Here is a 23,919-nt window from a genome sequence, read left to right as displayed (position 1 = left end):
GGTGGGTTTGGGGCCTTGCAGGTTTGGAAAGCTGACTGCTTCTAGGCAGCAAGCAGTAAGAGATAAGACCTGAAATGCTTTGAGCCAAAGCACCCATTAAGTTGTTCTGGTTACGCAGGTTTGCAAGGCTGAAACACAGATGGTGGTAACTTCGTTTCTCCCCACGAAGACTATCACTTCAAGGGGCCTCAAGTTAGTCCAATCAAATTAAGAGACAGAAGTATAGGGGCAAGGGGGGAAAGAAATAGAGCCAGTTAAGAACCATTTCTAATGGATATCGTTACTGGTACATGGAACTGACTAGAAAAATTAAGGGAATCATGTTTTTAAAAAATCGTGATGTGGGCTGTAAGAGGCCCGTGACTTTAAAACATCCTCCCAGGGACCTCAAATATCCACCAGCAAGAAGCAGCCTGTGAAAGATGTGCAAGCTCCAAGACCATATTCCTTACTGCTGATCTCAGATGGCGCCAGAAAGGATAATGAACAAGAAACAACATCCCAGGAGGCAGGGCTGAGGACCACAGAGAACAGTGAACACCCAAGTTCTGTCCACTGAGCAGGACCACAGGGTAAGAGAGGAATGTCCTCCACCTCCAGGGCAGAAAGCCTTCCAAATGCCTGCCCCGTTGGATCCCTCATTGCTGTGGACCAGTTACCACAATGGATCTCCCAGTCTGCCCTTTTCCCAATAAGAGTTTCTACTGTGGTTGTCCTGTTCCTGGTCCATAGTTTTTATGAGTTTTGCTGGGGCGGGGAGCGGGAAGTGAGCAATCTGTCTTTGAACTCATTGGTCTATGAATCAAAGGAACACATTACCCAGAATGCATGGACTTTATCCTGGATGCTGCACCTGGGGAGAACCTTGGGTTGTCTCCTTCAGGGAGGAGGCCACACAGATATTTGGCGAGCAGATGTTCAGGCTGTGGCAGAAATGGCTAGCTGCCCCATGAGTTCTTACTCCCTGTCCATAGCATTAGGTTCTTGCTGGGATGTGCTGCAGAGCCAGTGACTATGTTCACAGCTCCCCTTCAGTCCAATGTGGCCGTGAGACTAGTTGTTCTCTCAGGGAAATATGAGAAGTGATGTGTGTCTGATCCCGTTTCCCCTTCCACTCGTCTAATGTATGTCTAATCCCCTGTTTCCCCTTCCACAGAGAATTCAGGGGCCTGCCTGAAGAGATTGCAGAGCCACATATGAAAGAAGTCTGAGTCCCAGAGTTGCCACATACAGGAAAGCCACCTGCCATCCAGGAGCACCATTACCAGACGGTTACATGAGCAAGAAGTAAACTTCTACTTTGTTGAGGCACTGAAATTTTAAGGTTTCTTTGCTATAGAAGCTAACATTACCCTAATTAATACGCTCCTGAAAGAAGTGAAGGAGAGAGCTATGCAGCTGTCTGGACAAAAAGCATTCCAGGCAGAGGCAACAGAAAATACATGGCCCTTGGGCAGGAGAATAAGTGTGTCCAAGGATTAACTAGGAGTCTAGCAGGGCTGAAGCAAAGCAAACAAGTGGGAAAGTTGAAGATGATGAGAGCTGTAAAAGGAGGCCACATCGTTCAGACCTTGTCGGTCATTGTAAGGACTTTGGCTTTTACTTTGAATGAGTTGGGAAGCCATTGGAGTGTTGGGAGAAGGAGGAGGACATGATCTGACATTTTAATTTGGATCACAGTAGTTGATGCTTAGGAACAAATTACAGAAGAGCAACAAAGAGAGACCAGTTTTGAGACTATTAAAACAATCCAGGGGAGAGATGAAGGTGGCTTGGAATCGGGAGGCTGTGGTGGAGGTGTGAGCAGTATTTGGAGTCTGGATGTATCTTTAAGGTAATGCTAAAAGCTCCTTGTCTGAAATTCAGGCGTATATAATATTCATGTTCTGGCTGACTCAAGTCAGAGAGTTACAAATGCATCGAGAGCCGCAACCGGCTCCCAGCAGCTCGTAAAATGCTTGGTGTCCTCTGAGTGAAATGGGCTCTACCAATGCATATTAGTATTATTGTTTCATTACAGATGTTAATAATTAATGTGTAAAAAGTAAATGAAACTAACCTAAACTCTTATGAATGCTTTCTGAGTGACCCAGCCCATTAAAACTTCTCATTGAGATTTAATGCTATTGAAATATATGCATCTTCAGTGCCATCTTTAATATTAACCGTGAGATCGTCATTGGCCTGAGAGACAAGATTGCTTGGCGTCCTTTCAAACAGCCAACTGTGATTGCTGCAAAACAAAACAACAACAAAATTAGACTACCCCTTTAAATAGGAAAACTATCGAGATGGCAGTTTTACAGCCAGGAAATTTGTTGAAGCTTGCCTTCCAGACCGTATGGAGGTTTCTTTCTCTTCATGTTTAATTGCATATTTAACAAGAGAATCATTAGAAAATGGGGAGAGCAAAATTATTTTCTTACTATTGTAGAAATTTTAATTCATCTTTTGCAAAAGCAAGAGATTAATTTTAGCTCTCTAGTTACAACATGGGTTATCCCCCCCGGCAATACTATCTGCTTTCCTCTCCATATCATATGTTCCCAGTTATGCTTCAGCTGAGTTTGTAATTTTTTATTCCGTTAGACGAATCACTAGAAAAAAAAGGTAAATTGTTTGCATAACTATGTTGTTCCTCAACTAGCAAGTTTGCTTGGTTTATGTTGTCATTGACTAAGGTGGACTTTTTTTGATATTTTTAATTATTAAAAGAAAATCACAAGATTACAAAAAGTTTAGGAAAAAAGCAAACGCAAATTACCCTAAGTGGCTACTTCAGCGTCATGCCACTATAATTCAAGTATCATTAAAATATTTAACAACCTTGAAACAAGTAAAGAAATTCGAAAAATCAAAAAACAAATTTCCAGAGTAAATTTCAGCAAGCTGAATAAAATAGAAGTGGCCTCATGGGAACATAATTAAACGATAACAAACCCAGTAAAACTGAGTATTGAAAACAGGAAGAAATCCTCTTTGAGTCAAAAGGCTGGGCAAAATTTAACTTCATCAGCTAAAAAAATGTTGAATAACTGAAACCAATAGTAATTAGACACGTACACACACACACACACACACACACACACACACACACACACAAAGGATCTTAGACCAGTATACTAAATAGTTGTAGGCATAAGAGAAGATAAAATCAACAAAATATTAGATATTTTGCAAAAAACAAACACAAAAAGAATAGAAAAATATTCATACTTTACTTACTCAAACTACATAAAGTATAAGATAAAGGAAACTGTACCCTCGTAGATAAGGACCTACAGCTTTAAACAATAACATTAAATAAAATAAATAATTTTTTGTATTCCTTTGGCCAAAACACAATCACTTTCTATGAGACTTTTATAACAGACATCTGGAGAAGAAAGAAAAAAAGTTAAAGTATGTCGATAAAATGTAAACCAAAAGAATATGTCCTAATTTGTAGGGCCACATAGGTCCCTGTGCTAGATGGTATCGTTCTTTATACATGCATGTAGCTGAATATAAGAACAAAACAAAAGTCCCTGTTCTACCATCTTGGAAGTCACAATTTATTTAATAGGCATGCTCTATTTAAAGATTTTATCTACTGCAGATTTTATTCATACCTTTTCAATCTTTGTTAAGAATAGTAATCCAGGTATCCCAAGCAATTCTATGAAGTAGGTCATGCACACCTCCGTTTTCCACACTACTTTCTGAATCTTTCTCCTTTTATTTGGAGACTCTTCCCCTTCCTATCCCATTAGGAATGTAGAGTGACCCCCATTCAAGTCTTCCTCCTGGAGGAAGGAACAACTCCTGTCTCCAATCCTGTCTCCAATTGCACTCACCTCTGCCCCACTCAACTAAGCCTGCCCTGAGCTCTCTCTTCTCGGGGCATTGCGCCTTTGGGGCACACTCTACAGCCATACTGATAAAATTATCTGTGTAGTGCAGATATTACTGAATGCACAAGAAGTGGCCATCTTAGTTTGTGACTAAAGGAGTAGAGAGGAGCATCTTGGGAAGTAATTGATCCAAAGAGACCAAAATGTGGTCCAATTACAATGTCTCAGCCACTGGGGGCATGGAGGAATTATTAGTATAACATAGTGTCTACTACCCAGATTTAGCCCCCAGCGCAGGCCCCATGACTGAATGCTTAGGAAAATGGGTAAGACTTGAAAAATAACCGCCAACAGAATGAGATTGTTCTCTGCCTCCCTGTTTCAAAATAGAGAGGCACTGGCCTGCCATGACTTTGCTGGAGGGGGGAGGAGGGCAAGAGTGTGGCCAAGGCCATCTTCCATACTCTGTGACAACGGCACCCGGCAGAACCATCAGTAGCAGAAACACCCGTCCTAGGGGCAGCAAAGATCCAGGTTTGGCTTTCCTTGATGGCAGCAGCAGTAGCTAGTACCCTTGAGGGAGGGCATAATGGCATCACAGAGCATCTCTGACCTTCTGAATGCTGACAGCTTCGTTGACAGGAGGTACAACCATGACACATGGAGATACCTGATGTCATGCATCACCATTAGGAGCAGAAAGAAACCAACATATGGCAGTGGAGGCCCCCAGGGTCAGGGAAAGGTCAAAGAACTTATTTGAGAGTATGCGTGGCTGGGGACACCCAGAATACACTGGGGAGGCAGGGGTGTCTTTGAAAGAAGCTAGAAAGTCCAGTATGTTATGGAAGGTATTACAGAGAAACAATGCTGTATGCTTAAAGTTAATCTCATTTTCACCCCCAGGTATGGTCTGACGAAAGATGTCTTAATATACTACCCGGGTGACATTGGCTAAATGATTACTTCTTCCAGGAACCATCTGTAATTTAACCGGGACTTCCTATGGACAACGCCTTAACCTTTGTACATGAACATTTCCCCCTGATTGTTTAGTGAAGGCCTGGGCTAAGGCATCTCCACCTGGGCTCAATAATCTACTTCTCTAGTTTTTCTAAGGTGGAGGCCCTTTATAGGCAAGGTGGTTCTGGGTTAGGAAAAGGTAATATTTGCAGTATTTAAACTTAAATTTCAGTCCCTGAGCCCTTACCCCAAATTCCTCTTTCTACTGCACAATGAAAACATTTTCATTTGGTCCTACAATGTATTATAATAAACAAATGCTATTAAAATAATGCTATTAGGTAGATATAAAAAATTATATTCAGCCATTTAATTTTAAGCTTAGAAAAATGAAGGTGACAAAGGTCAGTCTTTGACCTGATTTTTTTTATCATTCTCATTATTTATGTATGTATGTATGTACATATGCAATATAATGAGTAGAGATGTGTTCAGTTTCACCAAATATGCAAACAAAAAAGTGATTTCATTTTCAAATAAAAAAGTCAATATTCTTACATATCCACGCAAGGTGATTAGGAGTCAGTAGCAAATAGTTTTAAGAGGATATCCTCAGTATCCAATGAGTATTTAGAATGACAGAATTGACAGGTTCTTCAGAGGTCTTCCACATCAGACCTGCCGCTTTAAAGAGAAAGCTGAGGCCTAGGTAGGCAAAAAGTTTTGTTCCAGGTGACCCAGAAAGTTCATGGGCAACCTTAGTCTACAGCTATGTCTCTCTACACTTCATGTTAATTCCTTCCCTCTGCGAAAGGCTATGAAGATGAAGAAGAAACTTGTCCCCCTTGTCTCCAGAATTTCAGTTCCAGAGCAGTGGTCAATCCTCATTTTTACTGTCCCAACCACTGTGGTCCCTCCAAAAATCCATGCCCAAACCTGCAGCATAAAAGTGGCACCATGTAAAGGGATGCCCATGGTATATATACTCTATTATCCCATTATTCCGACAAACACCCAACCCAACTCAAAATCCATCCTCTCAGTTGTGGTCCGGAATATTTGTTACAGCACAAACTCCAGCCTGCTTCCTTACTTTCAGTATGCTCACACAAGAACACACATGCACACATACACACACACACGCACACCATATACGCTATCTTTTCATTTAGTGAGAATGCAAATGACACAATTATTAAGGAAACTGATGCTGCTCAACAGTGCTAAAGGTGACAAAGAGTCTGTAAAGATAAAGAACGAATTCCCTCTGATCCCTTTGGGACATGGAATCACAGCTTAGGCATCTCCCTATGAACAGCTGGACATCTGGATGTCATTTGAGATGGGAGCCATAACTAGCCTGTGGTATTAATCTGATTTTTTTTTTTTATTGTTGCTAAGGCCGTGAGCAGGAACCAATCATGAACTCATTCTCCTTCTGACATGGCTTGGGGTCAGTCAAGAATAAATTTTCTACCTTCTCTGAATTTACTAGAAGTTAGAGAAGCAAATGTGTCATATTCCCAGACTCATGAATGGCTGAAGACAAAGGCCACTTTAAAGGGCAGCCCTCTGTTTAAGATGAACTGCTAAACTGATCCACTCAAGGAGACTTCAGAATTGCCAGGATGCGATGCCAAGGCCCCTCTGTGGTGAAAACTCAGTTTCTAATCCCCTTGTGTGGCAGTACTTTTGTGAACAGATGTTACATCAAGATGACTGTGCTTGCAGTACTGGAAGAAAAGCAAAATATCTGAGGAAGCCTATACATTAATTGGACAACTTAGACTTCGGACTAACATGAATTATATTTCACTACAGTGTATGTATTCTTCCTGTAAAGGATGATAAATCTTGTGGTTTGGAACCCCAAAAAGGTAAAAAAAACTATGTCCAAGTTTGAGAAGCTGTGGAGTAAGTCTTTTGCACAGAGGAATGTCGGACATCATCTGTGATCAAAGCGCTTGTTGCTCATTCTTCTGTTACACCTCCATCAAGTATCCCACCCATCAATTTCTATTTACACCTCAATCGTTCCCCCACCCATCAGATTTCTCGTTTACACCTCAAAAAACGCAGTGATATATCCACATACCTGGCAGACCCAGCCCTATGAAACCTCTATGCCCACTGCTGAGGGTAACACACCTGCCCAACTCTTCCCGTCCTCATTGATGGCACTTGAGAATCCATTTCTAAAACCACTGAACCAGAAGCATCCAAAGGAATTGATGAGTAGCAATACAACTAGCATGATGCTAAGGAACAAGACACTAAGCATCAAAAAAAAAAAAAAGAAAGAAAGAAAAACTTAATACCCAAGTCCAATTCTAGAAATCCCTAGAGTTCAGATACTAATATTTTTTAAAATCTTCCCAGGGTTGAGAACCATGGCCTAGCACGATACAGAGCCCTGGGGACTGTTGCCCTGTAGATAATACTATCCTGTGCTGAAGCCAAGGACCTTTCAGGCAGAGATTACTGAGGTAGAACTGCAAAATACGTCAATTAGCCTGAAACCTGGTATCGAGAGGTAAGGTGTGTGCCCTCTCCTCGTGAATATGGGTGGATCTTTGATTCTTCGTCCAAAATATGGCAGAATTGATGTTTAGTTCTGAGGCTACATCACAAAAGGCACTGTAATTTCCACCTTGTGAGTTGGGATGCCATCGGAGTACTGAGCCACTATGTAAGTCTAACTACATTAGCCACACGCTGTAAGGAGGACCAGGCCACACGGAAAAACCACATGCAGGGATTCAGTGCCCCACCTGAGTTCCCAGCCACCATCAGTGTCAATTGAATAACAGAGATTGGCAGGTTATTTACAAATTCTAGGACTTGAAAGCATCAATATAAATAGGAGTGTTGGAGTAGAGTCTCTAAATTTGCCCATCAAACACTCATTTTGCAGTTTTCCTCCAAATCTAAGATCAATCTTACTTTAAACAATCAATGAAATTACCAGTGTCTGAAGCTACATTTTGAGGTTTTCTTGTTTTGAAGAGTGGCTACGTTTGAAATGAAATAGATAGAAGAAAAATACTCTGAAAAAGCTAGGAAAAGGTCTGTAACAAAAAACTGCTTCACCTCAAAGAAACAACCACTACTATTTTGAAATACCAGAGAAATTAATAGACTTTTAATAATTAGAATGTGGGTCCAGAAGGCTGTATAGTGGTTCCTAGAAAAAGGTATATCCACATCGTAATCCCTGGAACCTGTGTCACCTGATTTGGAAAAAGGTTCTTTGCAGATATAATTTAGTTAAGGATTTTGAGATGAAATCACCCTGGATTATATAGGTGAAACCTAAATTCAATAACAAGTGTCCTTGTAAGAGACACAGGAGAGATTTAATAGGCAGAAGGGGAAGAGGCAATGTGGCCCCTGATGCAGAGATCTCAGAGATCTGAGTGGGGCAGCCATACATGAAGGATTCTAGAAGCTGGAAGAGGCAAAAAACAGATTGTTCTCTAGAGTGCAGGGCTTGATTTCGGACTTCTGACCTTCAGAACTGTATCTGTTGTTCTAAACCAACCAGTTTGTGATAATTTGTTACAGCAGTCATAGTAAATGAATACAGTTGGAAAAAAACCATTTCCTCGTTGAAATTTTCTATTTCCACATAAGTGCAAAATTTAATAAATTGCAATTTTATTCTTTATACTTGCCTCCTTATGCTTCTACCTACAAGCTAGATTTCAGTTCAAAATATTATTTCTAATATAAAAATGACAAGTTTTTATTACCACTGTTTTCTTTATGTTTAAGGTATGCATACCTTTTTGTCTTTTTAACATATGACCTAGCAGTGATTTTTAAGCTGTATTTATCAGCAATCTAAACTGAGTACAAAGTGAAGGACTTGATTGAGCATTTTAAATTCCGCAGACGGTTCGTTTAAAACATATATATATGATGAGAGGTGAAGAGTGGAGCACTTGGTACAGAAAGGATAACAGGGAGAATGATATCCTTGCTATAAAGTATATGGTTTATTGGAAAACGTCTGTAGACATGCTTTAAGAAGGCTGTCTCAAATTCCAATAGTGGGACATCCTACAAAATGACTTACCAGTACTCTTCAAAACTGTCAATGTCATCAAAAACGAGGAAAGTGCTGTATGAGACATTGTCACAGCCAAGAGGAGCCTAAGGTGACATGAAGACTAAAAATGTAATGTGGTATCCTGAAAGAGAAAAAGAACATTAGGCAAAAATTAAGGAAATCTGACTAAAGTAATGACTTCAGTTAAGAACCATATATCAATATTTGTCCATTAATTTTAATGACAGTATTACACAAATGTAAAACGTTAACAAATAGGTGAAATGGGTTACTAGATATACGGGAATTCTCTGTCCAGCTTCTCAATTTTTCTGTAAATTTAAAACTGTTCTAAACAATAATGTCTATGGAAACACACGAAGCTGTCTATCAATATTCATATTTTAAATAAGAAACTGAAGTTGAAGGAAGTGAAACATTGAATACAAATCAGTAATGTTGAGGAAATTTTCTCGAGTATTTCCCAGAACGCTAGTCCATATTGCAAAGAAATGTTTATTGGCAATGTTATGAAATGGGAACACCACCAAGAACTTTTCCAGACTTGCAAGAAAATTTAAAAAAAAAAAAACACAGCTGGTTCTTGCAGCCTAGTTTCCAGGGCTAACTGGCGTGCCATCTGCTCTCAGCAGCAAGAGTGGTAACCATGGTTCACGTGTCACACCAGCGTTCGGTGTTAGGAAGTTTGCCCCAACAAGCCTGGACAACTTGGCTTCTGCGCAGGTTGCTGGGGGGCAGGAGGTGGCGACAGCAGCATCCAGAGTGTGTATATCGTTTTTCCAAACTCCATCTGCTTCCCCTTCCCCTGACTGTGCCCGCGATCTACCCGCGCGACACGTCCAGGGAACTTGAGCGGGTCTCCTATGGATAACAAAAGAGCCCTCCTCCTTCTCCTCCCGCCGCCCCGCCCGCCCCCACCTTGGCTTCCCGCGGCCGCCGGGGTCCGCGTCGTCAGCAGGAATTAGCTCCCAGGCCCAAGGTTTCCAGGTACCCGGAAGGGGGAGGGGGCCAAAGCGGCAACAATTGGGCGGGTGCGGGCGAAACGCGCGGCCAGGAGCGCCAAGGCACAGAGGGGCGGCAAGCCCGGGCTGTGCCGCCGCGCGATTGGCCGGGGCCGCCACCCCCCGGCCGCCGCTGATTGGTGGATTCTCAAATTCGGTCTCAAGGCGCCAGAGGAGGTGTTTTAGCGGGGACTGCGAGCCTGGGCTGCAGTCGCTGTCGGCGTGTCGGAACGCTGGTGCTACCCCGGCGCGGCGGGATCCCAGCCAGCGCAGGCATTCGGAACCCGGGTCTGCGCGCTTAGCTTTCCCTACCTGATGTCACCGCCCGGCTGCTGATCTCCTCGACCCGCTGATCCCGCTCGGATGTGAGGCGGTGGAGGTTCCCGTAGAGGCAGGAAGCCTTCGCAAAGACGGAGTAAGTAGCGTGCGGCCCCAGCGCTGGCGGGCAGGCGGGAATTGGGGGTAAAGGGGATCCCGCCCGCCCCGGGAGCCAGCCTGCCACCCTTCCCCTTCGCGACTGGCGGAGAATTGAGGAATTTCTGCTGCCAGACCAGGAGCGCGTGGGGTGTCCTGGCTCCAGCTCTCCCTCTGGCAGGGCAGTAAAGGGGACTTAACCTTACTCACGATTTGGGGGGGTTCATTGGGAGAGTTTATCCTTTGGATCTGCTCGGAAGCCTGAGAAGGGGCTGCGCTAATCGTTGACTGGGTTTGGTCTAGCGATCAGGTTTCTTCCCCCCGGATTCAAACCCCCTCAAAGCCGAATTCCTCCCAGTTCTTTGCGCCAAAATTAACTGACCTAGGAGACCCTGTAGACAGATTTGCCCTACACCCATCTTACCTGGTAACTTTATTTTGTTCTGTTACTTTTCGTTAAAAATCATTATTTTTGTCGGTGTTTTTTTTCTTCCCAAGTTTTTAGTAATTAGTGTTTGTGTTATTCATGTGCGTTTCAGAGTTGGGGGTGGTTTACGCTCCTGGAAATTCCCAGGATCAATTTAGGGAGGGGAAGTTCATGTTCACGAACAAGTAATAGATATTTTGGCTGGAGGAGAAAACATCCAATTGTAAAATCATTTTCTAATGTAATTGTGCATTACAGATGGAGGTGAATTGTTTAACACTAAAAGACCTGATCAACCCCAGGCAGCCCAGACTAGATTTTGCAACTGAAGATGGGGAAAATGCACAAAAGGTAAGTAAGTGCACTTAAATACCTTAAGCTCTAACATATTTAGTATGGTGATGTTTAATTCAGTTAAGTGTTTCAATATGCCACTTATATTTGTCTATATACCTAATTAATTTTGTGAACATTATAGAAATATGCTTTTTTAATGGAAGCATCCAAACTTATTGAGTTTCTCAGTTACTGTGCAATAGAAAGGGGCTGCGTTAGATGCAATGTTGGAAACAATTTATATGACAAAGATATGCAGGACGCTGCAATAAAAAATTTGTATACTTGTAGTTGTCAAAAGTGGAATTAGCTAATGCTGTGCAGGAATGTTAAGCCTCGGTTGCCTGGAAAATAGACTCTTTTTGCTGTAAATTCTGGATTATTAAAATGCTGTGAAATGTTCTTCATACACATTAATCAACTCCTAGAAGCTGTTCCATTCACCCAAGAGTGGGACCTATGCCTGCCATACAGGGAGATAAGCACACCAACATACTCTTTTACTATTTTACAGTACCACTGCTGGTCTGGTTTTGCACTAAGTCATCTCGCCTTTTTATACCCGTTGTGATTTGTAAGGCCATGGTGGTGTCTTCAAGAAATATTATCAAATAAACTGGCCATAGCAATATCTAAACTATCACCATACCCACATCAGCACAGTTACACTCACCAACCAGTGCCCTATTGAAAATGTATAATAGCTTATTAGTAGCAAACATCTAAGCAAACATTTTTAGGCAAAGGCTAATAGCTATAACAAGCTCAGATTTAGAAACTTGGAATATAAATCTGAGCATAGCAACTTCTTTAGGCATTGAACTTCTTTAGGATCTTGGTCTACATTTTAGATTTAGCATCAACACTGAATGAAACTGCCTGGTTGCAGAGCACCTTTGAAGAATATTTGACAACCATTAATTTTGGTTAGGTGTGAAATTGTATGCTTTTCCAAGTTTTTTTTTTTTTTTCCTCCTGGCATTTATTTTTGTTAGGAAAAGAAGTACTCCAAAACATTATGTTTTAAAGTGGACTTTTTTAAAAAGTACCTAAGCCATATGAGGGTGGAAATCTCCAGACTTTAAAGTATATAGTCAGAGTTTTGGCTTTGGGAGTTTCAGAGCAAAACTTTTTGTTTCCTTTATAATTTGGATGAGACAGCCTTGAAAGAATATGTATACATTTATGTAAAGCCTAAATCAGTGTCCACTTCTTTCCTTCTGGGTCAATGACTTTTTATCAAGTGTCTTCAACTAGGACACTTCTACCCTAGTTAGCATCAGTAAGTGCTACGTCCAGTTGAGCTTTCACATTCTAAAGGGTGTGGAGAAAACCTCAAGTGACTCAAAACAGACTAGGAAAGGGGTTAAAATGTTTGAAATGGAATGTGCGTGTAGGAATTATTTCGCCTCAAAGAGGAGGCAAGGGAGGAGAACAAGATGCTTCTGCCCAGACACTAAGAGGGGCTTTTGTCTCTCTTTTCACTTTGCTGTGAAATAAAGGAAGGGAAATTTCTAGGGATGGTGAGAACATGGGATTCGGAGCCAGAGAGATCTGGGTTTGATTTCCTGCTCTGCCATTTATTGGTTATGTAACCTCAAACATACATATTTATGCAGTCTTTCAACAAATATTTATGTTCCAGGTGCTAGGGGTACAGAGTTTTAATAAGTCTCCCAACCTAGTTAAGCCTGTTTCTTTCTTCCATAAATCGGAGCTAATAAATAGTACCTCCCCCTTTGGGTTTTTGTAAGGCACCCAGCAACACTGTTCACACTGTACTCAAACTGACAGGCCAAAGACGAATACAATGCAGGTCCTGCCCTCAGTTACCTGAGAGACTTTCAGGGACTCGGACGTAAAACTGACCAACTGCACTATGGTTTGGTAAGTGCTATAATAGGAGTGCGAACAAAGAGACCCCGGCAGAACAGAGGAGGGAGAAATAAATTCATGGGGAGTCTAGTTGGAGTTGGAAGGCTTCACAAAGGAGCTAACCTTTAGGCTGAGGACGTTCAACCTACAAGAAAACAAGAGTGAGTAAGAAGGACGTTTTAGGCAGAAGAAACAGCATGAGGTGTGGGCATTCAAGAAATGTACAATAGATCCAGAGTGGCCAGAAGCTAGTGGCGCTGAGTTGTTCCTTCTTGAAACCCTCTGAGGGGTGCCTGCTCCAGTGTCCTGTGGATCAGTTGGCATTTAGAGCATTTATCTTTCTTGACTGGTCAACAACTCTTATATAAGTACTATATTATACATGCATCTTCTTACTACTCATAGAGAAACTTTCTTTAAAATGTAAAGGAGTTTTCAACTTCATTACCCAAATTTACTGTGCCCAGTTGTGGGATTATAAACAGAATGCCTTGTAAGTTGTTTGCAATGCATTTACGCACAACATAAATAGAAAATGGATGATTTGGGAGGAAGAGGTGAACAGTAAGGACTGAGCTGTGGGGAGGGAGAACTTTGTGAAAGAGAGAACACTTGAATGAACTACGACTTGAAGGAATGAAGGTTAAGACCTTAGGCAAGTAGAGGGGAAGGGAACTAGTAAAGAAGTAGAAATGAATGTGGTATATTTGAGGACAACGCCTAGACTTGGTGGGCACAAGTTTTCTTTGAAGGTCATTCATTTGTGCAGTGGTTAACAAAGAAGGTAAGTTCAATTTGAAATAGGTACCTGTATCTGTGTCATTACAGGTAAATAAATATGTGTAGGTAGCCGCTGGTTGCCTGACTTTGGAATTCATGGAAGGTGCTAGCCAGGCACAAACTTGGGAGTTATCAACATACAGGTTGGTTTTAAAGCAATGTACAAGAGTGTAGTGAACTACCCCCAAAGAGAGCAAACAGAGAGGAGCAGAGGTCTGAGGTTTGTAAGCATGGAAAAGAGGAACCAGTGAAGGGGACTGAGAGGGAGCAGTCAGAGAAGTAGGAAGAGAACCAACAGAAACAGTGTTATCTCAGAAAGACTGACAGTTATAGAACAAAGAACAGTCAACAGTGTTAAACACTGCAGTGGGGTCACGTGAGGTATTGTGCTGTTGACTTGGCACCTGAGAGGTGACCTAAGTGAGAAGCAGTGGATCAGAATACACTGATAGTTTGAAGAACCCCTGGGACATGGGCAGGGGAATACCCTCAGTGTGGATTACTCATTCTGGAAAGTGTGCTCTGAAGGAACGGAGAGTGGTTAGTCAATAGCTAGCGGGAGACACTTTCTAGCCTGTCTTTGCAGTGAGCCTTAATAGGTAGGGTTTCAATGGGCAAAGCTTAGCCAATAGCAGTAAAGACCACGTGATGGTGTGAGCAACAGCTCAGATGTGATAAAGTGCCGGGCAAGTTTAAGAAGTGCGAGTAAAGTCTTGGGGCAGAATGTGGAATCTGCATGAGATGGAAGTCGAAAAGCAGTTGGCAGAATAGTGCCCAGGGCCGTAACAAGGCTGATGACTGTTTATATTAACATGACCAAAGCGGTATCTGAAACGGAAGCAAGACTGAAACCCAGATCTTTTATCTACAAAGCCCTTTCTGTGGGAGCATACAGCATGGTTGTAATGCCAGTATAGTTAACAATAACCATGAACATTGGTATAGTACTTCACAGAGTACAAACTGATCTCACTTTCATTATCTGATCTGTTCCTCACAGCAACTCTATGGCAGGTAAGTCACGGTGTGTTACCTCCATTTACATATGAGAACTGGAAAACCTGTTTCATGGGTTACTTTCTCCAGTCTCTCTCTAAAGGAGGAAGTGATTTCCAGGGTTTTGCAGCTTAGATTTCCTGGCAAGCAGATCTGACAAGGAGGTTAGTGTGCAGGAGGTTTATAGGGAGTGCTCTGAGGATCAGTGCCTGTGGAAGGGCCGGCAGACAGACCTTCAGAGGGAGAAATGCATCTATAATGGTCTCAAGTAGAAGTCTGAGTTTACCCTACAGGGAGTCCTAGGATGACCCCTTGGAGTAGTCGTGAGTAAGGATGAAGGGGCCAGGCTCTTACTCATACGTGGCAGTGCTACCGCTACCAGCCACTGAAGTACAGGCCTCCTAGGGAGGGGCCTGATCCCAGATGAGGCAGCCCTCCTCCGCCAAGGCGAGAACAGGCTTCTTGTTGGCATTACTTCCAGCAGCTGCAGCAATGAGTCATTCATTCCTGCAGCGGTCTGGGTGCGTCCCAGTATCCACCACACAACTGGACAGCCTCGCTGGAAAGCCTTGCAGATAGAGACTTTAGTCTGAACCCCTTATTTTATGGATCAGGAAACTTGGGCTCAGACAGAATGAACAGTTTGTCCAGTAGCAAAAAGATACAGAGCTGAGGCAAAAACCAGGTTTCTGAATTCTCATTCTAATCCCCTTTCCACCGCATGATACAGCGTCTGGACTGCAGGCTAGACACACAGATGGAGCAGGGTGCAACTCGATAGCATTTGACTTTCTGCCCACCTGAGACCTTGTAAAACAATTTACCAGGCTTTTTTTTTTTTCCTTTTGTTGTGGAAGTGTGATGCAGTCACAATGTACCAGGTAACCTAACTCCCCTGCTTTAAGTACAGATGGTCCTGAATGATGGGTCAGCTTATGATCATTCAACTTTATGATGGTGTGAAAGAACTTCACATTTTGACTTTGGATCTTTCCTGGGGCTAGTGATACGCGGTAGAATTCTCTCGTGATTCTCGGCCGTGGCAGGGAGCTGCAGCGCCAAGTCAGCCAGGCGATCACGAAGTTAAACAACCAGTACTCTGCAGTTCACGGTGTTCTGGCATTTTTGGATATTGTGTTTCGTGTTTTCACATCCCATTATGCCTACAAAATACCCATTTGTGTCTCCTGCTTCTGGTGAGAAGAGGAAGGCGCTTCACAGATGCTCCTCAACGTACGATGGGGTTACGTCCCTATAATGCAAGTATTCTGAGCACATTTACGGTAGGTTAGGCTAAGCTACGATGTTGATGGCTATATTAAATGCATTTTCGACTTAACAATATTTTCAACTTACAGTTGGTTTATTGGGACACAACTTCATCATAAGTCGAGGTGCATCTGTATTGCATAAGCTGTAGTGAAAATACAACAAAGTGTTGGAGGAAATAATCCATCTGAATTGCTCCTCAGTAGGGAAAAAGTAAGGTACCACGGAAAGTAGAGAAGCCTGGGCCACACCCTCTGCTGTGTGGATACCTTTTCAAATAACTAGATAATCAAGGCACCATGTTCTCTGCACATCTTAAAAGGGGCAAGGCATTTTGCCAAAAAGCGTGAGCAGTGAGACATGTGGAACTTGCTCCCTGTTCTCCAGAAGTGCACAGCCTCGTTAATGAGACAAGACATACAACCAGGAAGTTAAATATATTAGCTCTGATCATCAGGATGAATGGTAATAAAGCATGGGAAAAGGGGAAAGATAATAGCTAAGTTTCATGGCCTGTCAGGAACTATTCTCATAACCCTGGTGGTTGGTATTTTTATGAACTTCATTTTCAGTTGAGAGAATTAAAGTCTAGTGCCGAGAGAGAACCAGCCCTCCTTCTCACTGCTGATAAGTAGCAGAGGCAAGTAAACTGGCCCTAGAGCCTGCGTGCAGAACTGCTTCTCCATTCTGCCTTCCCATAGATGTTAGTGGGGCCTGTTGGCTCCTGTATCTTGGAGCTGTAAAAACGGTAACTTCCACCTGATTTGCACCCAGGACAAGCTTATTTCTAGGTGCAGAATTTCAGAAACTCCTGCTTTCAGCTATTTTTTGCATACCAGTTACTTTTATACAAATGAGATTGTATGTGACCTCCAGCAAGTTATTTAACCTCTCTGTGCCTCAGTTTCTAAATCGTAGACTGAAAAACTAATAGTACCTAGGTCACAGGATTAAATGAGGAGTTGATATACATTAAGTACATGAGATGCACAGTATGGCACATAGGAAACACTGGATACTTTCCCTGGAGAGTTCCCTTGTAGAAGATTTCATCAGAACTACACACTAGTAGCAACTTGTTAAGAGATGGCGGTAGGTGCAGTGCCCAAACTGGATGCTTACTGCTGCTGTGGCGTGAGAAACCGTCACTTACATCCCCACCCCCTTCCTTCCTGTTACACTAGGATAGAACCTCACTATGGCTAGCTGGCAGCTTCTGCTAATCCGAGGAACAAGAGTTGGCTTACTAACAAAAACTCCAGTTTCTCCCAAACAATCTTTTCCCTCTTCACATGTTGCTCATTTATAAGGAAGCATTGTTTTCAAACCACTGCTCAGCCAAAATCCAAGCATGCAGTAGCTATAGAGTGATATGTGTACAGGAAAAGGAGTGACAAATATTTAACTTACCCACCTTCCTAATTATATAAAACATTATTGCCTGGAGGTGAATTGTGCTACAGAGAGAACAGCATGTTTCTGATTTTGAATGCCAAAAACTGGTGTTAGGGGAAAGAAATTTGCTTTAATTACTTGGTAGTTCCAAATGTGGATTCTCTATACACAATCCTTTTTCACAGCAGACTGATGGACATAATGGACCCATCATCAATCTTTTCTTACAATTATCAAAGACGTTCTACTCAAAGTGTGATCTGAGGGCAGGCTGTACTCCACAAAGTACTACCAAGCTGCAAAAAACAACAGAACTGGAGAGTTTTAATCACTTAGAAACCTCTGTAACAATTCGTTGTTGCCCTCATGCCATCTAAGCCTGTGGTCAGTGGTCTTTTCTTGTTGAACAGGCTGTAGGTCAGTTTGATTGGCAAACCCAAGTAGAAAGTCACATGGGGTAGAGGTTGTATATGAGTCCTATGAAGTAAGACCACATATCAGGATGTGGGAATTCGGAAATAAAAAACTCTGGTCCTTCGCCATGGATGGTTTGAGAAGCACTGCTGTGAGAGAATAACATTTGACAGCTTTGCAGGCTTTGTTTAAAATGTGGCATTTTGTTGGGTACACTTACATTACTAGGTCCTGCTCAGTGCTATATTAGCAATGGTGAACACTGAACTACAAAAGCATAATGCTCTTCGCTAGTTAGTGCAAACTTGTACATAGTGTTTAAAAAAATATGGCACTTAGGAGCATGTGGATTCAGCTCACATTTGCCCTTCTCATCCCCACCTATTACAAGCATCCACCAGTGACAGATAACACTCATGACTTTTTCAAAGGTGCCATGAAAAATATGCATAAAAGGAGTAGCAGACTGTAATCAGTTTCTCATTGGAGACTCTCCTTGATTCCCATGCTTCCTTCTGTCTGTTTTCGTTAGTCCTATCCTACTATTTTTTAGCCCTGAACATATGGTCTGTTTGTAGTTTCATGGTGGGAACAAAGTGTCCTCTTAGCTGCCCTTTCTCATTCTCGCTAAAAGGTCTTTTTTAAAAATACAGGAAAATATATTTGTTGATCCATCAAGGATGGCCCCAAAGACTCCAATCAAAAATGAACCGATTGACTTATCGAAGCAAAAAATCTTCACTCCAGAAAGGAATCCCATTACTCCAGTGAAGCTTGTCGACAGACATCAGGCAGAACCATGGACGCCCACAGCTAACCTGAAGATGCTCATCAGTGCTGCAAGCCCAGACATAAGAGACCGGGAGAAGAAAAAGGGACTGTTCAGACCCATTGAGAACAAGGATAACGCGTTTACAGACTCTCTGCAGGTAAACAGGCTATGCTCCCAGGGTCTTTTAAGGAATTTAAAATTATTTTTATTTTATTGTGAAAAAATCATAGAATTATCAATATTTCAACTACTTTGGGACAAAAGCAGCATTAAACTTCAATCCTTTATATATATGTAGCTGAAATGGAACGCTCACCCTGTATCTCATTTTTCATAATGAAGGCTTTCGTCTCTTTATGTTACCCCCGTGACCAGTACACATTTAAAACTAAATTTTTTTAACAATGATATTTAATAACTGATTAAATGAGGGAATCTGGAATTTCTTAAATGCTGCTGTGAATTTAATTTTGCTCCAATTTAAAGGGTAATATGAATCTAAATACCGTGTTTCCCCGAAAATAAGACTTAGCCGGACCATCAGCTCTAATGTGTCTTTTTGGAGCAAAAATTAATATAAGACCTGGTATTATATTATATTATATTATATTATATTATATTATATTATACCCGGTCTTATCTTGTATTAAAATAAGACCAGGATTTATATTAATTTTTGCTACAAAAGATGCTTTAGAGCTGATGGTCCGGCTAGGTCTTATTTTCGGGGAAACATGGTATTTTTAACTTGGGAAATTTCATTATTCTCATGTACGTTCATTTTGTGGTTTGAGGCTTTACAGTTAAGTCATCTTTAAATTACATGGCCTATGGAGAACCAGAACTATTGAATAAGCAACACATCTATACATTTTTTAAAAAATCAGTGGTCCGTATTTTCACTCTCCCATCAAACTTTCTGCCAGACATGCTAAGAAAAGTTATTTTGAATGTTATTTCTCTCACAGATTTGAATGTTATTTCTCTTCCATTTTTCCTCATGTTGGTGGATTTTTAAATCTATAAAAATTACCAAAATGAATAAATTGGGAAGAGAGAAGAGAAAAAGATGTCCCAAATTACAACTTGAAATTAACAAAATGAACTGAATCTTTGTTGCAGGGGTAAAACTAACAGATTCTTTCATGTAACTGAATACAAATCAGATCACACTTTGAGAACCACTGCCCTAGAGAAACTCCTGTTTATATACACCAGGAGACATAATATCTTAACAAGAATATCATAGCTGTATAGTTCCTATTAGCTCAAACTGGCAACAACCCAAGTGGTTACAAGCAGGAAAATGGATAAATTGTGGTATATTCATGCAATGGATTATCATTCAGCAATGAATATGAGAGAACTATAGCTGCATGCAACAACATGAATGAATCTTAATTATGTACAGTAAGTCCTCACTTAACCTTGTTGATAGGTTCTAACAAAACTGATTTTACTATAGGCTAATTGATATAAACAAGAGTTAAATTCTTACAGCACCTCATCAACATTATAAAAAAAGGGTTTTTGAACTAATTGACATTATTCACGGACCTGCTGTATGTTGATAGAAAAAAGCAAGTCCCAGAAAACTAAAACCCAAACAAAACAAATCTAATCAATATACTATGTAGGAATACACACATATGTGATAGAGTAATTTTAAAATGGTAAGGAAATGATAAGTACAAATTCAGGAGAGAGGTTACTCTGTGGGGTAGACAAATGTAATTTAATAGCATACTGGTTTGGGGTATAGGAGGTTGATTCATGGGTATCAAAAACATTACATACGATATGTGATTAGTGTATTTTATATGACCAAATTGTCTATCAAAAGGTAATAAAAAAACAATTTTTTAAAAAGGTATTCCTTAGTAATTTTTAAGAATATAAAGGAATCCTATGACCAAAAAAATTGAGAACTACTGTCCTAGGGTATACACCTAGTAGTGGAATTGCTAGATTATTGGATATTCAAATACTCACAAGATAACTCCAAATTGTTTTCCCAAGTGCTGCTTGCTTCTGCGAGTAATGCGCAAACACATATTAATCCACATCCTCTCTGACACTTGAAATTCTCAAATTTACTCCTTTCTGCCAATCTATGGGTGTATAATTACATATTATTGTGGTATTCATTTGCTTTTTCTTTGGTTACTAATAAGGTTAAGTTTCTTTCTACATCTTTACTGCCCACTGTGCTTTTTCCTCTTCTGTGAAATACCTGTTCATGTTCTTTGCTGATTTTTATTGATTTGTAGGGTTTATTGTATATTTATAAAACCAAACCTTTATCAGTTATACGTGTTACATTTCAATTTGGTGTCCATCTTTTCCCTTTATGTTGCTTCTTATAATCAATTGTCCCTGTATCACTTATTCAGTCCTTCCTCTTCCCCAGAATTGGCAATGCCACTCTGTCATATGTCAACGTTTCATTTGTGTGTCCATCGTTTACTGGGCTCTTTTCTGTTCCATTAGTCAGTTTGTCCATCCGCATACCAACACCACATTGTAATAAGCCTTCATATCAGATAAAACAAGAATGTGAATTTATTTGCCTTCAGAGTGTGTGGACTATTCTTTGCCCTTTTTTCTTCCATATGCACTTTAGATTGGATTTTAACTGTAATTGCATTGCGTGTAAATTAATTAGAGAAGTAACCTCTTTATACTGAGTCTTCCCATCCATGAAGATTGTAAGTATATTTCTCTTAAGTTTTAAGTCTATTTCTTAAAGATGTAAATTTTAATATTTTATGCAAATATTTGCTAGACTTGTTCCTAAAAACTTTATTATTCTTATTGTTATTATAAATCATATCTTTTCAATTCATTTTCTGTTATTATTGTAGAGCAATGCAGCTGACTTTTCAAAACACAGAGTCTTGTCTTACCTTGCTAAATTCTCTTACTATTTTTAATAATTTGTCTGCGATTCTTTTGAGTTTTTTATGTAAACAATCATGTCTTCTGCAGAGTGAAAGTTTTGCTTATTTGCTGTTTTCCGATTTCTGTACCTTGGTTTCTTTTTCTTGTCCTCGTGCACTGGCTAGGATCTCCAGCATGTTGTAGAAGAGGAGCGTCCTTATCATTTTTTTCGTGATTTTAAGAGAATGCTTCCAAGGTTTTCTTTCCCATTAAGACAGATGTTTGCAGTTGGGTTTTTATGGATACACTTTATTAGAGAAGTTATTCATTCCTAGTTTTCTAAGGGCATTTTTTAAAATCATGAATGGGTGTTCAGTTTAGTAAATGCTTTTTCTGAGGCTATTGCGATAATAGATCACTTTTCTCCTTGAATATGTTCATTGAAAAACCTTTTACTGTCTCAGGATTGGAACTGAGATGTGGGTTGATGACACAGGCCACCAGTTTAGTGTACTTACAATAAGAAAAAATAAGGAAGAATAAGATTGTGCTCCCCTTATTCAGTTCTGTCAACCCTTGGTCAACTGTAAAAAAATAAGTTTGATGACACAGTGGCCAGTGCATCTCAAATTTCATGTTAATAGAAATCACCCAGGATCTTATAAAAAGACAGATTCTAATAGATCAGGTCTGAGAGGAGGCCTGATTTTATGTCTCTGCCAAGCTCCTGGTGATGCTGATCTTTACTGTCCAACGAGCACGTTCTTAGCAAGAGAGTAGCAACCTATAAATGACTGTGTTGTTCATTTTTTTAAGCTTTTAACCAGTAGACTCAGCCTCAAATTGCAAAGGAGAAAAAAATAAGTCCAGAGAAAGCAATAGGTAAAATGTTAAGAAAATTCAACTAGGAAATGTATTTTAACTAGCATCTGTAAGGATGGATTAGGATGTTCCCCCAACTTGCCAATTCTGGCCATTGCAATTTCTCCATTAGGATATTAACGATGACATCTCCCCCCTCCCTTTTGTCTACCCTCCGTAGCTTGATGTTGGGGACACTGCTATGGACGTATTTCAAAAGCGAAGGCCAAGCAGAAAACAGAAAAGTTTAGGACTCCTGTGCCAGAAGTTTCTAGCTCGCTATCCAAGTTATCCCTTGTCAACTGAGAAAACTACCATCTCCCTAGATGAAGTTGCTGTCAGTCTTGGTATGTATCATGAGGTTACATGGAAGCCTGTCTCCAGTTATAGTGGGAAACTGATTTCCTCGGGCAGGCTTTAGGCTTCGGATAGCTTCTTTTATTAACTAGAGTGCGCCTTCCAAGGGAGCAAGGACAGAGGAGCAAGTAAAGCTTCCTTCTGCCATTATCAAGTTGCTCATTGTTATGCATAGGATTCCAGGGAGGCTGTTAGGCCTGAGCGTCAAACAAAAATTTGGTTTCCGTAACCTTCAAAAATATTTTTACAGAAGACTCACATTACAAAGTAATATCTCACATTTTCATTTCATCTTATTTCAGACAGACTCAAAAAAAAATATATTTAGAAATACCCTACTCTGTTTATTTTTAATAATGCTTCTAAAGGTTCAGAACTGGTGTTATTTCTACTGTAAAGCAAGATTTAAGAGCAAGAGCGTTATGTCTGAAGCCCAATGCTGTGATAGTCACAGCAAGTCTGCCAAACTAGAAGCACATCTGGACATAACTCAAACAGCCAAATCGTATAACAAAGAGGAATACATGAGTTCACATGGCGTGGGTGTGTATAATGTGCACGTTATAATGGCGTCCGTTCTATAAATGTGGATACAGCAGCTTCAGAACAGAGACCCCTAGTGGACATGGACTGCAATTGGTTTCAGGATGAACATGGTGTTGACAAGCATTCAAGAAGCAGAAATCACAAAGAATTAAAGGTGTGAGGTATCTCCTTAAAAAATAAGGAGGTTTTTTACGTACAGGCAAAAAGAAAGAGAGAAAAGAAAAAAGTCCCAAAGAAATCAGCTAGGTAGGCTTTATGACATTATATTTTTAGTTTGTTTAAGTTCTGTTTCTTCTGATAGCCCAGAGAAAGATGCCCCAGTACATGATGGTCAGTCTGAGTTATTCAAACTGATGACTAAAAAGATTTTATTTGCTGGAAACTGAGATAATGAGGAGGCATTGGTTGTGATGGGAAGACCAAGGGCTGGGCTTTGGGGTCAGATAGGGCTGGATGTGAAGCCCAGCTCTCCGATTTACAGTCTGTGGGAACTTTAAAAAGTTAATTCACCTTTTCTCATCTACAACACAGGGACTATCGCACGTGCCTTGCGGAAACTTAGCAAAGCTGGGATAACATCAATAGCATGCCTCGGTGAGGGCTTGGCATGGGTAACTTATATTGTCACACGGAACAGTTTTACTCAGCTCTTACTGGTTGTATCCCCCTTCCCTAAGCTGAAATGTCAGTCTCTACAATTACGAAGAGGAAGTAGAGTGCTTTGCTGT

General features: G+C 40.8%; 1 protein-coding gene across 3 annotated transcripts in view; it reads left to right on the top strand.

Annotated features, from left to right (window-relative positions):
• Positions 1 to 10,054: 10,054 nt before the first annotated feature.
• The window catches only part of E2F7 (E2F transcription factor 7), a 38,315-nt gene continuing 24,450 nt past the window's right edge, over positions 10,055 to 23,919 (top strand). For all 3 annotated transcript variants that reach the window (XM_033116128.1, XM_033116127.1, XM_033116126.1), the window contains exons 1-4: positions 10,055 to 10,284; positions 10,969 to 11,061; positions 18,429 to 18,704; positions 22,470 to 22,635. In XM_033116128.1, coding sequence (XP_032972019.1) covers positions 10,969 to 11,061; positions 18,429 to 18,704; positions 22,470 to 22,635 — 535 coding nt within the window. In that variant the 5' untranslated portion in view covers positions 10,055 to 10,284. The remainder of the gene's footprint in view (positions 10,285 to 10,968; positions 11,062 to 18,428; positions 18,705 to 22,469; positions 22,636 to 23,919) is intronic.

This window comes from Rhinolophus ferrumequinum, chromosome 10, assembly GCF_004115265.2.
Source record: "Rhinolophus ferrumequinum isolate MPI-CBG mRhiFer1 chromosome 10, mRhiFer1_v1.p, whole genome shotgun sequence".
In the NCBI taxonomy this organism is placed as follows: Eukaryota; Metazoa; Chordata; class Mammalia; order Chiroptera; family Rhinolophidae; genus Rhinolophus; species Rhinolophus ferrumequinum.
Note: the sequence above shows the minus strand (reverse complement) of the source record. Positions and strands in the feature narration are given on the sequence as shown.